The sequence below is a fragment of the Mustela lutreola genome, chromosome 4, assembly GCF_030435805.1.
Source record: "Mustela lutreola isolate mMusLut2 chromosome 4, mMusLut2.pri, whole genome shotgun sequence".
Taxonomy (NCBI): Eukaryota; Metazoa; Chordata; class Mammalia; order Carnivora; family Mustelidae; genus Mustela; species Mustela lutreola.
In genome coordinates, this window is record NC_081293.1 from 102,189,298 (window position 1) to 102,208,587 (window position 19,290).

Sequence of the window (19,290 nt, forward strand, 5' to 3'; positions counted from 1 at the left end):
TCCAGCTACCTGTCTTCCTGGTTTTTTTTTTTTTTTTAACTTCTAACTGCATATTTTTCTGTTATTTTATTGTTTAAAAACATGCTCTGTCCACATCTGAAATTCCCTCAGTCACAAAGAATGTATTAAGTCATGTTTATCTCTAATACCTGCCCCAGTACATGTTAGGGGCTAAGCAATGCACTAATTTTGAATTGGGAATCTTTCATTGTATGAACATTTATTGAGTGTCTATTATTAATATAGAAGGTGCTGTGAGTTATGAGAGACACAGGGATGATAAATAAGACCAAGGACCTGCCCTGGAGTGGTTCCATAGCCCAGTGGCTGAGGCAATTTGGCTTGCGGTGGGGGGGGATATATATATATATATATATATAAAATATATATATTTTATATATATTTTAAAAAATGATCTTGATGCACTTAGCCTGAAAAACAGCACCATTAAGGATGATTTAATAACAGAATGTGATCATATTAAGGTTAAAAAAGGAGATGCATTAAACAATTCTCTATCTTTCTGAAGACCTAAAAAGACTATTAAGTACCATATGAAGAATGTGTTTCTATAAATGTTTCTCATAAAAAATAGGTTAACTCAGGGTTCACAATTATTATTTCTGGTGCTATTTCAAAATAAGAATGAATTGACTTGTGTATAATTTTTTTTCTTGATCAGGGATTGTGTGGAAATACTCTTTTCTTTTGCAAATTATTTAAGGCATATTTTATAATTCTAATTTTATTAAGCCTTGACAATAAGTTAAAAAATACTTATTTGGATTAATATTGATATTTAGTGATATCAACTTGAAAGTGAATGATAACACATTGCAAGGCTCTCTTGTATGAAATATTTATGGAATTATAAAATAGATCTTATACATTTATGAGTATTCAAATGTTCCTGTTCAGTTATTATACTAAAGATAACTCGAGAATGTCATTTTTATTCCAAGGGATTATATGCACATGATCTTCGATACAAAGTCACACTTCAACAAACTAGATGAATTCAGACCTTTAGAAGTTGTGACATTTGCATATAAATTTAAACTCTGCCCCTGAGCTATAAGAATAAATTAATAATCCAATTTAAATATTTGACAGATATGTCTCATAAGAAATATGGTATTGAAAGATCTATTATAGTAGGAATACAGTAGGAAAGCCATTCTTCCTAATACCTTTAATTTACTATCGCAAAAATAAGGTATATGGAGTCCATGCATTTTTTTATTAGAGATTTAAAATACACATCTTTAATTAAAGAAACTGCCCTAGGGCAGAAGTAATACTCTCATTTTAATTAAGGTTAATTCACAATTTTTGTGGTAAAGAAGGAAAATGATTCTGTTTTAAAGAGAAAATTAGGAAAAAAATTCAAACTAAAAGAAAAAAACACTATGAACAGCTTACTCTTTAAGTAAATTATTTTTTAAATGTGCATGCCTTAACATAATTTTAATTTGGGTAGAGACTTTTCTGGATCGGTAAATTAAAGCTAAGTGTTCAATTTTTACTTACAATCTAGAATAGAGAGGCACCAAACTTCCAAAGCTGTCTGACTTTCTGAATTTAGGGTTCTCTCAAAATAGTCTGGTTACATATAAGAAATATTATGTTGTTTTATTGGTTATTTTAAATATATATCTCAAAGAATATATTGACAAAGGAAGAATTGAGAGAAGTACTTAGCCCATGCATCAGTATGATAGCACATCAACAAAATTTTTTACAGTAAAATGTACTTTGGCTAATGAACCATTAAATCAACTTCATGTGTATGATTATTCTGAAATATAATTGGAATTATGTTAGTTTATTGAGATTTGACTTCATTTAATTGACAAATTGTTGCTCCATTTTGCACAATTATATCCTAACAACTCACTGAGAAGAAGAAAGAGGAGAAAAGGAAAAATTGCCATAAAGTATTATTTAAAGTCACCAATATTTTTATATTTACAATATTTTTATATTTACAATTTTTATATTTACAATTCCCTGATTTTTTTTTAAATTTTACTTATTTATTTGACAGAGAGAGAGAGATCACAAGTAGGCAGAGAGGCAGGCAGAGAGAGGGGGAAGCAGGCTCCCTGCTGAGCAGAGAGCCTGATGTGGGGCTCAATCACAGGACCGTGGGATCATGACCCCATCTGAAGGCAGAGGCTTAACCCACTGAGCCACACAGGTGCCCCATCCCTGACATATTTTTAACTGCCTGGGATTATAGATGTCTTCCCTTAGATTGACCTCTGCTTTTTATTCAGCTTTTGTACACAGTGTTTCACATATCTGGAATTCTGTGCTTGTTGGGAGGAGACTTGCCTGTGTGATAATAGAGCTGATTATTTGTCAATGATGCCTGCCCCTTCCTTTCTCTATATGTAGGCAAACTGGCTGTGAGATAATAAAATTAATTAAAGGATAGTTTATTGGCATAGATTTATCCTAAGCAAAAGGAAATCACTACTTGAAATTATTTCCCAAATGCCTGCTATCCAACACTTGGGTTAATAAGTTCCTTTATAAATACAAAATTAAAGAAGAGGATTCATTTTCTTCTCTTTATGAATTATCTTACTAAAGTTATCACACTGACCACACCCCAAAGCACTTAGTGAAAATACCAATGGGTGCTGCAGGCTGTGATTAAATGAACTCGAAGTTCAGAACCAATATCGAAACGGGGATGTGTTATGGCTGATTAGGTCACACAAGCAACAGTTTTGTTTCCAGGAAGATTAATTTGGCTTTAAACATGGCCATTATTGAGAATTAAATCAAAGAAGTTTAATTAAATGAATCACATTAGAAAAAACAAAGTTAATATATAGTCAAACTATTTTACTCCTAGTTATGTTACATTTTTATATTTTCTGTGCTGTTGAGGTTATCTATGTCTTATTGAAACTATGTGGTGAAAATAACGGGCCACAGTGTGGTCTTGTAGATCGTGTCAACAGCTTGATATTGGCCGTGGTAGAAAGAGTGGCACCATGGAAGTCAGGGTTTGAGATACTGTTCTGTTGACTCTCTAGTCTTAAAACAATGATGGAAAAATGTAATTATGTAGATTAGGCCTACAAGTGTGATATGTTTTAAAAAAAAGTGTGATATTTTTAAATCACACTTAAATAGTCCTTAAATCACAAATAGAACTTTAACATTGAGGAAATCTTCTGTTTCAGTATCGGAAACTAATATTCAGTTTGGCAAGTTTGGTAAAGTCACTCCTGTCAATGATGAACAAGTGAAGCCTCAATGTATGTATGTCTTAATTGCCTCACTGTCATCTTTTCTCATTAGTGTAAAAATAAAGCATCAGCCAACAACATTCATTCATAAGTGTGCTCCTGTGTCAATTTCAACTAGAATTTGGCTTCATATAAAAGCTTGGCAAAAAAAAATTAATGAAAGCATTCTATGAGAATGAAACAGATAAATGGAATTAAAAATATTTTATCATTATTTCTAAATTATGTATTGTAACTTCTTTTTATTAGTAAAAGTTATGAGAAATATATAAATATATATACAAATATTTTAACTAAAAATGTACAAATAGTTAACATATATTTATTTATTTTTAAAAATATGTGGGAAACCTGGGTGGCTCAGTCTATTGGGTGGCTGCCTTCCACTTAGGTCATGATCCCAGCATCCTGGGATCAAGTCCACATCGGGCTCCTTGCTCAGCAGAGAGGCTGCTTCTCCCTCTGCCTCTGCCTGCCTGTTCTTAGTCTCTCTCTCTTTCTCTCGACAAATAAAAATAAAAATCTTTAAAAAAATAAAAATACATATTTGTAAAAAAGTATATATATGTGTATATACATATTTGAAACACTATATATGTATTTGTATATATATGTGTATATATGTATTCATATACATAGCATATACTATATATACATATATATGGTGTTTTTAAATCAATTATTAAACATTTGCTGGTGCTACTGTACTGGCAAAAAAGCTGTATTTCAGCAATTCATCTCAGGGTCCCCAGTTCAGGCAAGTATAAACAATATTATTTATTCAGACCTCTGTCTCTCTGACCAATCCTTTGTGTCTCAAAGGAGGAATCAGAAAAATATTAATACCATAGCTTATATGATAAACTCCAATAAAAATAATTGTCTTGATGTATATAATAAGGCTTGCAAACAAACTATTCAGAAGGTATCTGGAATACAATTTTAGTTAATTGTATGATACTGATTCATCTTTTTCAATCTCCTCATTAAAATTAGCACCCACATAGAAAGAAAGAGAGAGAAAGGAAAAGAACAAGGAAAAGAACAAATGTTGAAATAGCATTGCTATTGTTCAATGACGTATTTCACAAAGAGCTACCATTTATAGAAGAATGGGCCAAGAGAGCAATATTTGGTTTTAATCAACTTACTTCCAAACATTTCCTATAACAAAACTTGACCCAGTAGGACAATGGCATGTGCCTTCTACCCATGCCCATCCTCTAACCTGAGATCAGAAAATTAAGCCTGGCAGTGGAAAAGAAACCTCCACTTGTCTCCCATAGAGTTCTTTTCCAAGAAGGTCTGTCTCATTTTCTACACCCACTCAGGAGACTGTAGCTTCAGGTAACATAAAAGTCTCAAGAAAAAAGGGAGCAGAATGTACTATGTTAAATAATGGTATGTAGGGCAAGATGAAAAATACAAAAAGTACTAATCTTCAAGGCACAGTTGTTGACAAAAACAGTAATGAAGTCTATTCAATACTATTACAAACATAACTCAGCGCACACATCGGAGTGAAATGTATAAAATGATATTCAGTCGAATATATATAAAAACTGGGCGGTTCAGTCAGTAATGAATCTGTCTTCAGCTCAGGTCGTGATCCAGGATCCCAGGTTGGATTTCTGGATCAGGCTTCCTGCTCAGTGGGGAGCCTGCTTCTCCCTCTGCCTGCTGCTCCCCCTGCTTGTGCTCTCTCTCTCTTTCTAATAAATAAAATCTTTTTCTAAAAAAAGGCATATAAAGAGAACACTTAAAAATTGTCTGTCATGGTTAAAAATTAAAGAAAAATTAAAGTTTTAAAAATCCGTAATTAAATTTTATTATATATTTTTTTAAGATTTTATCTATTTATTTGACAGAGATCAGAAGTAGGCAGAGAGGCAGGCAGAGAGAGAGTATAATTAAACTTTAAAAAGTGAGGAAAAGAAAACTAAAATTTTAAAATAGGAAATGAAAATCTTGTGGTAATTCATGTTCATCTTAAATTGTTCAGTGATTGTTTTAAAGTAAATAAATAAAATGGAAAAGTCAAAACATTAAAGGAGGGAAAATACATAAAACATGGAAATAATTCCAATTAGTTGAGGTTTACAAAACTTGTGTATATCACTATATTTTTAGATTTTGACTTTCTGTAGTAAGTTTCTGTACAAATTAATAATGCCTAAAATGATTGCAAGACTTTGGAAAAATTGAACGGACAAAAATAAAATTATAAGACTGTCTCAGGAAAGTACAGGCCAGATGGTGACATGAGCTAGATTACATGAGTAATAAATTTTAGTTGACATTCTAGGGTTTTATAGACACAGAAATTTTCTCAATTTTATAAAACTTGCACAGTCCTGATGGTCACAGATTTTTTAAAAAATCACAAAAAGAACATGATGGTCCTTTATTATGATGTAACACAGTCCTTAATGAAGGATTCTATATATTGAAATTAATAATAAAGTATGATAAAATATATTAAAAGACTTCAAGAGTAACCATATGAATTAATTGATATTCACAGTAATCAATTAATACATTTAAAACAGGGAGATAATTTGGGAAACTTCTTTGTTTATTATGTTTAGAAAGTCAATGAAAATTTAACAACTGTCATTATAAAACATCAATATAAAAATAATATAACTTTACTTCTTTGGTATGGCACAGTGTCAATTGCAAACATCATTAAAAAGGCTAAGACACTTTAGGCTTCACCATTAAAAGCTTTAAGTCCAGGTAATTCATTTTCATCACTACGGAACATTTTTTTCTTGGATTTTAGCCATTGCAATCAAGTATGAAAAAAGTAATTAAATGTGTTAATCAAAACTGAGCAAGCACCATTATCATTATTTGCCAGAGAAGACATTTTCTAACTGAAAATTCAAACAAATCTACTCAAAACATTGGAAGTATAAAAACAAAAACAAGTTAGTTAGAAAATGACAAGAGTAAAAATCATAGTCAGCAGTATATGTGGTAAAGCAATGAAAAATTGAGAGTTTCATCATACTAGTATAAAAATACTTCAAAAAATTAGGAAGAACTGTTTATTATGCAATACCAAGGTTAAAATATCAAAAAATACCATTTGGGGACACAGATAAATATTGAATAGTAGGAGAGGCTGTCTTATTCTTTTATGGGAAAAATGAAGAAGAATTAATACTAAGGATGGGTAAATTCTTCCCAAATTAATCTTTAAATAGAGTATATTTTCAATCAAACCTCTACTGCTTTTTAAAAATAAGATTAAGTAATTTAAAAATTCATCTTCACTTTGTAACATAGGATACTAACATACCTAGGAAAGAACAGAAGAAAGGCTCTTGTTCTAAGAAGTACTGAGTGTCTAAGTTTCCTCTAACCTGCGTTACCCATTCCCTTTTAGCTGTTTGAGAGACATACCCTCTGCCTGCTGGATAGGTTGGCTCTTCTCCATGTGTCTGAGAGAAGTGCAAAGGGCAGTTACGTGTCTGTTTCACCATGGCTGACCGTTGGCCCAGGCTTTCGGCTTCAGCAGACTCTCTCAGATGGTCATCACGGACACTTTAGCTGCTTTGCTTTGTATGTATACAGTTGAACCTTGAACAACACAAGGGTTTGAGCACTGAACCACCCAGCTGAAAGTCCACTAATAATTTCGCCTCCCCTAAAACGTAACTACTTTAGCCGACTGTTAATATAAACAGTCGATTAACACATCTTGTATGTTATATATATTACATATTGTATTCTTACAATAAAGCAAACCAGAGAAAAGAAAATGTTATTAAGAAAATCATAAGGGGGCACCTGGGTGACTCAGCTGGGTAAGCGACTGCCTTCCGCATGGTCATGATCTCAGGGTCCTGGGATTGAGACCCGCATCGGGCTCCCTGCTTCTCCTTCTCCCTCTACTCCTCCTCCTCCTGCTTGTGCTCTCACTCTTGCTCTCTCACTCTCAGGTAAATAATAAATAAACCTTTTTACAAAAGAGAAAATCATAAGAAAGGAGAAAATACAGTACTGAATTTATTTAAGAAAAAAAGAAATCCGTCTTTAAGTAGACCTACCAGTTCAAACCCCTGTTGTTCAAGTGTCAACAATGTATTCTTTTATTATCCAAGGTAGAATTAATAAAAGGCTGGCATCAAGCTGATATTGTATAATAGACCTAACAGGAGAACTGAAGCATTATAAGTGATTTACAATGTAGACAAGTAAATTTTATTTTATTTTATTTTTTTTTTTTTAAAGATTTTATTTATTTATTTGACAGAGAGAGATCACAAGCAGATGGAGAGGCAGGCAGAGAGGGAGATAGAGGGAAGCAGGCTCCCTGCTGAGCAGAGAGCCTGATGCGGGACTCGATCCCAGGATCCTGAGATCATGACCTGAGCCGAAGGCAGCGGCTTAATCCACTGAGCCACCCAGGCGCCCATAGACAAGTAAATTTTAAATAGCATATTATCCACCACTACTACCAGCAGAATAACATCCATTGTCCAGCAAATGGAATTCTCTGGGCACTTTGCTTTCTTTAGCCCTAGCCTGCTCTCTGGTTGGGATCCATGCTTCACTTAGTCTCTTATCAACTCCTCTCTCCAGTATCCTGTTTGGATATAAATCCCTATTTACTGGCTCTCTGGAAGTAACCTTACACTCCAAAAGAAACTCTCTACATTTCTCTACAGAAATGATCATCCTCTTCCTTTATTTAAAAATAAAAAAATTATAAAAAAAAAAAAATAATAATTCTTTAGATCACTTATATCCCTTACTTCTTCAAACAGCTTCTCCAGTCTTGGCTTGAGGCTTTTCATATTCAAAAGTTCAGAAAAAGCATTCTCCCAAATGTAACTGCAACATTTCCCTAATCCCAATATTGTCATCCCTTAAAATGCACCAAAACTATTGCATGATGCATTTAAAAAAAAAGTGAAAGTATAATAATATGAAAACTTGAATGAAATACAGATGAACATTTATACAATTTAACATGACTGAGAACTTCCTAAGCCTGACTCCAAGAATAAAATTGATTAATCAAAATGTTGATTTGACAATTAAAAATATTACTTCTCTAATAGGAAAATGCAAAATGGAAAGCAGCAAAGAAGAGTGAAAAAGAAACAAAAGAAGGAAATAAGGAAGGGAAGGGAGGAGAGAGAATAGGACAGAAGAAAATTAAAGAAATATTCACAGAGGAAAAAAAGAAGAAATAATAATTAAGACAAAAATATTTTTTAAATGGAAACTCAGAAAATGTAACTACAATACTTATAAAAGACTAAGGGCAAATAATTTGAATATAAAAAGTGCTTTTAGAATTTAAAAGAAGTATCATAATTCACAATGACATGAAAAAGGAATTCACAAAAGAAGAAAAGTATGTGACCAATAAATATATGAGATAACTATTTGAGAAATACATAAGGCACAAATGCACTTTTATTCCTTTTACTACACTGGCAATGATGAAAAATGATAAATTCCAATATAGGTCTATGTCTAGAAAAATGGACATCAAACATCCTAGAAAAATAATGTAAATGTAGTATTTTTCATGGGGAGCAGTTTAGGAAAAGACTTAGAAATATGTACTACTTTTGACACAAATGTCCTGTGGAAGTAATTTATGTTTTCATTTTATCACAAAGTAGTTTTCAGAACTATTTAGAAGACCCAAATACAACATGATCTAAATAACTTGCAATAATAGATCACTAACTATCCAAGATAGTATTCTTAATGTATTCTACATTATGAATAATTAAGGTACCAGTTGATATGAATTTTTAAATTGATTTTAGTAGAAAAGCAGATTATAAAATAATGTGATCTTGTTTGTATATGTAGCTATTTTAAAATTTTTAATTATAGATGTTCTGCAGTAAAAATTGTTTTGGAAATTGAAGTACAATTACATTATTTTAATTCAAGGACTATTTATACCTATGTAAGTGTGCAGTATATATATTCGTCTCATTCTGGTTTGTAACTACTACTTTGGTTTAAGGAATGCCAGGCTGCATATGAGACTTTACATGAATGTTTATGTACACATTATTTAAGGTAATTATTTAAGGTATGCTTTGGATTTAGGAAGCAATATGTACAGACCAAGGATGATGGTCATAGACAATGACAAATTTGTATTTGTCTACGGATCCTTACTTTCCATAAGACCTCTCAAGTCGTATTATGCAATTCTAGAGGATAGCTATTGTACTGTGTTAACAAGTTTCAATGTATTAGTTGTCATATTACTGATGATGCTCAGAGTATACTTAAATTTAGGAGAGTGTAAATACCATAGTTTTCTATAAGCAGACTGTGAGACAAGAATCTAAGTGGCAGTAATTTCTTTGGGAGGTTAAGAAATCGGGAAGCAATGAATACTCACCATTTGCGTCAACCATGGAACTGGAAAGGATTATACGAAGTGAAGTAAATCAAGCAGAGAAAGACAATCATCATGTTGTTCCTCTCATATGTGGAGCATAAGCAGTAGCACGGAGGACCATAAGGGAAGGGAGGGGAATCTGAAGGGAGAGAAATCAGAGAGGGAGAAGAACCATGAGAGACTACGGACCACGGGAAACAAACTGAGAGTTTCAGAGGGGAAGAGGGTCAGGGAGGGGGTAACAGGTGATGGGTATTGAGGAGGGCATGTGCTGTGATGAGCACTGGGTGTTACACATAACTAATGAATCACTGAACACCACAGCAAAAACTGAGGGCCAAATACAATTAAAAAAAAAAAAAGAAAGAAAGAAAGAAAGAAATTGGGAAGTGGGCCAGAGAACAGAAGGCAGCCGACAAAGGTGTGTTAATGAGGCATTTATACTGGTAGCCATTGAAAATTAATTCAGCTGGGTCAGCTCCAGGAGCCTATGTAAACATGTTCCTCAGAGTTATGCTGGTTTAGTAAAAGGCACCAGGATATTTAAACAATAGTGTTCCTGGATGCCTCTGTCTACCATGCCATGAGCCAAGGGTCTTTCCAAGCACTCTGGGAAAAACCCTCAGGTAAATGCTAATATTGGCAGATAGAAATGTACTAGCACATGCTAGGGCCTTAGGGACCTTGACTGATACGGCCTAATATTTTATTTCTCCAAAAGACAGCCATATGGAAATATCATACAGTTTTTTTTTTTTTTAAAGATTTTATCTATTTATTTGACAGAAGAAGATCACAGGTAGGCAGAGAAGCAGGCAGAGAGAGAGGGGGAAGCAGGCTCCCCGCTGAGCAAAGAGCCCGACGTGGGGCTCCATCCCAGGACCCCGAGACCATGACCTGAGCCGAAGGCAGCAGTTTAACCCACTGACCACCCAGGTGCCCCTATCATACAGTTTTAAAACAATCTCCAGTCCGAACCTCACCCTGTGATAGTTCTCACACAGCACGAGAATGGAACAATCGCCTTCAGCCCCGTCAAGCAAATGAGATGGCCTAGAAACTTAATTTCAACCACACAGTGCCACCAGTATTTAAGGCCTCTGCTGTTGTTGTTTTAAGATTTTATTTATTTATTTTAGAGAGAAAGAGAATCTCAAGTGTACGCCATTCTGAGTGCAGAGCCCACGGAGGGGCTTCATCTCACGACCCTGAGATATGACCTCAGAAGAAATCAAGACTTGGACATTCATCACTGAGCCACAGGGGCCCTAAGGCCTCTGTTTTATTTACTTTGTTTAATATATTATTATTTGCTTAACATCACAACCTACCAATGTGGGTTTACTTATTTTCAATTAATTATTTTGTTGATGTTTTAAATGTTACATTAGATGATCATCAAGTATTGACACATATACATAAGTTGATAGAAAGATAAAATAAATACACAGGGAAGGAATAGAGAGGTATGTAGATGGAGATAGACATAGATACATAATAGATAGATGGATAACCTTGACTATTTTAGCTGTCTTGTGACACTCGTCATGATATTCCCACAAAAAAAAGATAATACATACAATTAACATACCTCACAGAGATTATATAAATTATTATAATTAACATTCATACATGATACATATTTTTAAAAAATAATTTGTTCGATATTACAAATAAAATTAAAATTCAAAATTCCCCTTAAAACAGTCAATCTGCAGTGACAAGAATTCTTAACTTTGCTCCCTCCCTGAAAGCTTATGCCGATAACCTGCCAAGGAAGAAACCAACGTGGTTAGGACGGTTTCCCCTGATGCGTATCAGATCATCAAGAGGGAAAATCATGTACTTAGAGTACTTATTGGCTCAGTCAACTTGCTAATGGAATTTTTCAGGTTCCTAGAAGCCAAGCACAGTTATGTTAATATAAAGTAAAATAGATAAAAAAGATAAAAGATGTCAAGGAGTATTTTTTTCCTTTTTAATAAACTATTTTGTGACAAAGTTTGCACTACTCCCAGATTCCACTAGTATAATGTCTTATGTAAGCGTAGTACATCTGTTATGATTTAATAAACCGATATCAACATGTCATTATTAACTGAAGTCCAGAGTTCATTCACATAACCTTAGCTTTACCTACTGTCCTTTTTATATTCTAGGATTCTATCCAGAATATCACCTCTCGTTGTTATATCTTTCTAGATCTCTTTCGTCTGTGGTAGATTCTCAAACTTCTCGTTATTTTTATGTCCCTGAGAGTTTTGGGGAGGATTGGTCAGGTATTTACCAGGATGCCCACTGTGGGAATTTGTCTAATGTTCCTCTTGCAATAACCCTGGAGTTGTGGGTTGACAGGTTTAAGATCACGGGGGATCAGTCCCATTTTCATGGAATTGTTTCCAGAGCAGTTATTAGCATGATTTACAAATGTGTGCCAGGTTCCTCTGGCAGCAAAATGATTTTTTATTTAATTCACTTTTATTATATTATTTTTCAAGGTTCCAAAATTCATTGCTTATGCACCACACCCAGTGCTCCATGCAATACGTGCCCTCCACAATAGCCACCAACAGGTTCACCCACCCCACCCCGCCCCCAAAACCCTCAGTTTGTCTTTATCCTCTTTCTTCACTGGACACTTTGGAAGGAAGTTGTTACGTGCAGTCTTGCACTCTTCCTGAAGACAGAGTGTTGACATGTTTTATCTGTGATTATTCTCCATAAGGACATTGTCTTTTCTTTCCCATGTGCCAATTTACTCAATCACTTATTTAATCATTTTTTAATTTATTCAATCACATATTTACATTATGGGCTTACAAATATTTATTGTACTAATATGCCCTGGACTCAACTTGCATATTTCTTGACTCCATCCTAAAATCAACCATTTCTCCAATGATCCGTGGTTCTTTTTATTGGCAAATAGTATTAGAAACTGAGATCTGGGTGTGAGGCATGCATATTGCCTCTATGTGTCATTGACCTGAGGCTCTCTCAACAGATAAAGCACAAAATACGTATGCGCATACTAACCCATGCAAAACACATATATAAAATGCTTCTACATCTAATTGTGTCTATATTGACATAAACCTGATGTCATTTTGGGGTCTCCAACTCCTATATATTACTTCACAGATCATTGTAGCTTCCTCCTACAGGTTAGAAACCTGCCACCAATTTACTTCATTGTTCTGTTCTTGTATATACATTCATAGTAGTATCAGAATCATTCACAAATACTTCTGCGGGAAACATTTCGTCAGCTGGAGCACAGTGTAAATGCGCAATTTTATTTTGCCTTGAGTCTTACGTTCATTTCCAAAGACATTTAGGTCAACCCTTTCCTCCATCTCTTTCAGTGTGGTGGTTTCATATGGTTTGCTGAGTCACATTCTCTTGTCACAGCATTCTTTTCAGAGATCCCCCAAGTTTTAAACCTTGCCTACATTAAAGTTAATAATTTGTGCTCTACTGTTCTATGGGTTTGAGAAATGCATACTATCTTGTATTTATCGGTATAGTATCATACAGAATAATGACTGCCCTGAAAATCCGCTGGTATTTTCAGGTAGCCATCCCTACCCCCCAACCCCTAACAATCATAATCTTTTCATAGTCTCTACAGTCTTTTATTTACCACCTTGCCATACAACTGGAATCACACCACTACATCACATAACTGGAAATACACAAAAGTAGTTTTTTGTTTTTTGTTTTTCCCAAACTGGGTCCTCTCATTTAGGAATGTGAATGCTAACCTTTTTTTCATGGCAGGATTGCTTATTCTTTTTCATCACTGAATAATAGTTGACGGTTTGGATTTACCATACTTTGCTTATCCATTCACATAGTAAAAGACATTGTGGTTAATCCAGGTTTAGACAACTATGAGTAAAGGTAGATAAACTTTTGTATGGAGGCTGCTATGAGAACATAGGGTTTCAAAATTGTGTTCCTTTTCACCTTTTGCATTTTCCTGTATTTTAGAATAACCACCCTGCCACACACATACTTCCTACAATGCCACACACACCACACAAGCCCCTACACACTCCCAAAGGGACTGATTGAGTTTATTTTGATACTATGATCATTTGGGAAGAACTAACACCTATGAGATCGAGTCTTCCAAGCTATGGTCATAGAATATCCCTCTCCAAGTATCTCTAGTATATCAGATGATATTTTTTATTTTACTTATTTTTATTTTTTAAAGATTTTATTTATTTATTTGACACTGAGAGAGAGAGAGAGAGAGCCCAAGCAAGAGGGAAAGGCAGAGGGAGAGGGAGAAGCAGGCTCCCCTCTGAGTGGGGAGCCCAACACAACGCTCAAATCCAGAACCCTGGGATCATGACCTGAGCCAAACACAGACACATAACCGACTGACCACCTACAAGTTCTTCATGGTATTTCTAAAATTCATTTTTTCTGTAATATTGAAATACAATCTATTCTTATATACTGACACTGAATTCAGGTTTTCATTAAATTTACTAATAGATTATAAATTCTTCCTGAATTTCTACATATGCATTTATATCACCTGAAAATAGAGTTTTTTTTATACATCCATATCATTGTGTTTTTTAATTCTTTTTCTTACCTTAAGATCATCAGTAAAATTATGTATAGATGTAGTGACAATATTCTCCCTTGCATCATTTCTAATATCTAATATTTCATCATTGATATTTTACCAAATTTATTACCTCAATATTTTAATATACTTATTAGCAATTTACATTTCTTTCAACTCTTATTTCACTAATATTTTTAAATTATTATTGCAATATAATTAACATAAAAGGTCATATTAGTTTTGGGTGTACAACACATTGTTTTGACAAGTTTATACATTACTCAGTGCTCACCGTAAGTGTAGTCACCATACAATATTATTATAAGATTGTTGACTATATTCCCTATGCTATTTTTTTTATCTCCATGTTATTTTACAAGTGGAAGTTTGTGTCTCTTAATGCCCTTTATCTATTTCACTTACGTCCCCTCCCTCCCCTCTGGCAACCACAGGGTTTTTCTCTATTTATGAGTGAGTCTGTTTTTGTGTGTTTGTTCATTTGCTTTGACTTTTAGATTCCACATATAAGTAAGGTCATATGGTATCTGTCTTTCTGTCTAAATTATTTCACTTATCATCGTACTTATACACTCATTTATTTGTTGCAAATGGAGAGAAATCCTTCTTTATGGATGAGTAATATTCCATTATATATGTACCCACATCTCCTTTATCCATTTGACCATCAGTGGATACTTGGGCTCCTTCTATATCCTGGCTATTGTAAACAATGCTGCAATAAACTTAAGAGTGAGTATATCTTTTTGAATTAGGTTTTTATTTTCTTTGGTAAATACTCAGTAGTGGAATTACTATATTATATGATATTTCTATTTTTAATTTATTAAAGAATCTCAGTACTGTTTTCTACAGTGGCTATACCAATTCACATTCCCACCAACAATGGATGAGAATTTCTTTTTCTCCACATCCTTGCCAACACTTGTTATTATTTGTCCTTTTCTATTAATTTCACTGACTTTTTCCAAACTTTTCTCTGAAATCTTTTGCAGAAATGTTTTCTGTAATTTTGGTGAGTTATATGAATTGATTTAAACTGTTAAAGTAAACCCTCCTTCAGAAAACCTCTTTAATGTTTTTCTCTTTTATGTACTAATAGAGTCAATTTGCTAAATATTCATGAAAATACTGTTTGTAATATACTTTTATTTAAAATATTCTTGTCATGTTTTGGAATCAAGATTATAGTGATCTCATGGATTTAGGAAATGTTCTCTCTGTATCTAGTCTTCGTAAGAGTTAGTGTAAGATTGAAGATATCTCTCTATGGATTATGGGAACAATTGACAAGTTAAATAATCTGGGAGTATAGTCCATTTGCAAGAAGTCGTTTAATATTAAAATTGATTTCTGTACTTTTAAAAAAGATTTTTACTTATTTATTTTAGAGAAAAAGAGAATGAGCAGGTGGAGGGGCAGAGGGAGAGGGAGAGAAGTCCTCAAGCAGACTCCCTGCTGAGCACAGAGCCCAAAGTTGGACTCCATGCTAGGACCCTGAGATCATGACCTGAGCCAAAATCAAGAGTTAGTTGCTTAACCCACTGAGCCACCGAAGGCACCCCAGAAATCGATTTCTTTAATTGAGATTGGATTGCGTAAGATTTTTTACTTTTACTGTATGTTTAGTAGGTTGTGTTTGTTTTTGAAAACTGCCTATGTCACTCAGTTTGCCATATTGATTGTTGCAAAAATCATTATTATAGGCTCTTACTGCCTTTTTAATGTGATGACATTCTTTGTATTCATATTTGTAGTCATATATTTTCTATATTTTTTCATAAGCAGTTTGCTAGGGGTCTATTAATTATATCAGTTGTTTCATAGGGTCAGTTTTTCACTTTTTAATTTTTCTGTTTAAAATTTATTTATATGCAATTGATTTCTGTTTTTAATAATTATTATTTCCTTATATCCACTTAATATTTATGTTTGATTTGTTTTTTTTTTCCAGTTTCTAAAACTGGAAATTTAGGTCATTGATTTATTTAATGTTGTAATGTCTTTTCAAATACTTGCTTTCATAAATTTACTCTCTAATCATTTTTGCCATTTTCCAGATGTTTTGATATAGTTCTCATCTTTCAGTTAAAAATATATCATATTTGTATAATAATTTCTTATTTTAACCAGTTTGCTTAGTAATATCTTATTCTATCTCTAGAACTGGCATTTTTCTGCTTATATTCCTTTTTTTTTTGTACAATTAATAATATCATTAAGTTAATATCCTACTCATTCATGTCACCTCTATGTCCTCTAGTAGCATCCTTGTCATTAGAGAAGCCTAAATTCTCAGACTCCAACTTTCACTCAGTTGGTAAATGGCTCCAGATATAGCTCTAGATTTTCAGCTCATTGATAAGATTACTTCCTTCTGTAGAACTTTATTCCCATTAGTCCTTGATCCTTCTAAGATTTTTTGATACCTATGGTTTTAATAATTTATCCAGCATCTCTTGCTTATCAGAGTGAGATCATTGACTTATGACAGTTTCATTCTGCCCTTATTTAGCAATATAATCAATGTTTTTATGCTACTCATGATAATTTGAAAATTTTTGTCTGTTTTCTAATTTCATAAGATATATTACCATAGTATTATTTATCTTTTCCTGTGATACATTTCTTGAACTAATCTAACCATGTTTATTCCTTTCATGATCACAGGTTAAATTTATCAACTTATACATAGCTTATATTAAGGATATTAAATGGATTTATAGAGTATGTTTACTTTTTCCCTCTAGCAATCATTTTAAAGTGCTAAGTTCCTACCTCTAAAATAAATCAATTTGAAAAAGATGATTTTATTTCATTATAGATATGAAGCATTGATTGCATGTTTTATCTATATTTTTACTTGTACTTGGTGCTGATTAAGGACGGCTCATCACTCTTCTCACCACTTGACATCAGAGTGATTTGCATTGGTCAACAATAGCCTGCAATGGGGTCATCACAGGGCTGTGATCTGTCTTTCAATATATGGAGCTAAAAACCATATTGATTTGTAGTTAACAGTTTGCCCCCACTGGAGCCAGGCAGCAAACTCACAGACAGTACCTCTAGATTTTTTCAAATGCTAACTTCTTTCCAAATGCTTCTTTTTTTCTTTTATAAACACATCATTTTATCTTACTGTCCTCATTTTGTCTTATCATTTTTCTTTTCCAGTTATGCTATGTGCTCTTCAGAAATTGTTCTGAGAATATATATTCATGAGAAAAGATTACACGCATACACACACACATACCCCTCAGCACCACAAGATGTGTCTGTCAATTATGAAGGGTGTGAAAAAGTGAAATTTTACCCTAGGTGTAAGCTAACAAACTAGCCTGACACACATAGTATCACGAAGACACAAAATTCCAGAGTCAGACACACTTTATTACTCAAGTGAGAAGCTGTAGCTGGAATGTCAGCTTGATGCTCATGCTGCTTCTTCATCCCTCACGTGCAACACAGAGACCCATCTTGGATCCGGCTCACACAGTGGGCAGTGTTTCTGGAGAGGAACCCTGGACTGGGGAATTCATTAGTTTCACTGTGAGTGAAAGCAAGCCTGCTCTTGTTGCCTAACCCCTCCAGCTGCCCTTAAGTCCAGATCAAAAGTCATGGTTTCTCTTTTTCGGGCCATCCTGCTGTGCACTGCGCACTATTAATTGACCATGTCTTCTCACAACACTTTCAGGATCAAGCGATTCCTGGCCAAGAAACAAAAGCAGAATTGTCCCATTCCCCAGTGGATTCAGATGAAAACTGGTAATAAAATCAGGTACAACTCCAAGAGGAGGCACTGGAGGAGAACCAAGCTGGGTCTCTAAGGCGTCTCACATCACGCAATGACACACCTAATTGACACCACGTATTTAATTAAGCTACTTGAGGATCATGTGTTCTATTCCATCACCCTGTAAACACCTTTCTGCCTGGCCAATAGATATCATTTATCAACGAAAGATTTTTCTGTTACTATAGCTCTGCACCAGTGGGTTGGTTTGGTAATAAACGTGAGGCCTTTGAGCTGTTACAAAAAAAAAAGTCATCACACCCTGTGTAGTAATGAAAAATACGGAGTATGCTCAGGGTTCAGGGTAGATTGTGTCTTCCAAGGGTATCCTTCTATATCATAGATTAGAGGAAGGGAAATTAAAGAGGATGTCTCCCTCTAAGTTACAGTTTGCTTTTCCCCTAAATTCTCAAGGTGAGCAGTTTGGGATGTTAAAGGAAAGCCCCACAATATAAAGACAGAAGTAGTTTGCCCACAATTACAAACCTACACATAGTCAAATAAGAATGAATCCCGGAAATTTCTTAATCTTTAATCTTAATCTGCCCACAGAAAAATAAAATGTCTGCATAAGGTACTAGAATATATATAGAAATAATTTATTTTAGGCCTGATTTTTATTCCCAGATTACTTCATTTCCATAGCCTTTTCACTTCATGAAACTTTTAACCTTGATTGATCCCTTTCCCAACAGAACCTTATCTTGTGGCCCTAAAACGTTTTTTGTCACCATAAACTCATTCACAATCAACTTAGTAACTGACATTAACTGCCGATGATCTGCTCTGAGGATTGGCTGTAGATTTGCTGGCAACATGTCTACCATTATGCTTTCAGTGATCCTACTACACACGTGCTAAGGAAACTTGTTTCATGTTGGGTAGCTCATAAACATAGTAAAAATAATTTTATTCTAACATTTTACCAATTTTCAGCTCCTGAAAGCAATGTTTCTCATATCTTCTAAAAGAAATCTTCAGTCAGGGAAACAGCTATTTTTATTTTATTTTATTATTTTTTTAAAATTTTTTATTATTTTTTTAAAGATTTTATTTATTTATTTGACAGACAGCACAAGTAGGCAGAGAGGCAGGCAGAGAGAGAGAAGGAAGCAGGCTCCCTGCTGAGCAGAGAGCCCGATGCGGGGCTCGATCCCAGGACCCTGGGATCATGACCTGAGCCGAAGGCAGAGGCTTTAACCCACTGAGCCACCCAGACACCCCCAGGGAA

At 34.1% G+C, this 19,290-nt stretch overlaps 1 protein-coding gene across 1 annotated transcript; it reads left to right on the top strand.

Annotated features, from left to right (window-relative positions):
- The first annotated feature begins 17,905 nt into the window (after window positions 1-17,905).
- On the top strand, window positions 17,906-18,248 carry LOC131830360 (large ribosomal subunit protein eL39-like). The gene has a single exon (XM_059172640.1). The coding sequence runs from the start codon at window positions 17,938-17,940 to the stop codon at window positions 18,091-18,093; it is 156 nt and encodes a 51-aa protein (XP_059028623.1). The 5' UTR covers window positions 17,906-17,937; the 3' UTR covers window positions 18,094-18,248.
- The last annotated feature ends 1,042 nt before the right edge of the window (window positions 18,249-19,290 follow it).

Excerpts from the sequence above, each read along its gene's own strand:
- LOC131830360 (XM_059172640.1), top strand. The coding sequence starts at position 17,938 with ATGTCTTCTCACAACACTTTCAGGATCAAGCGATTCCTGGCCAAGAAA.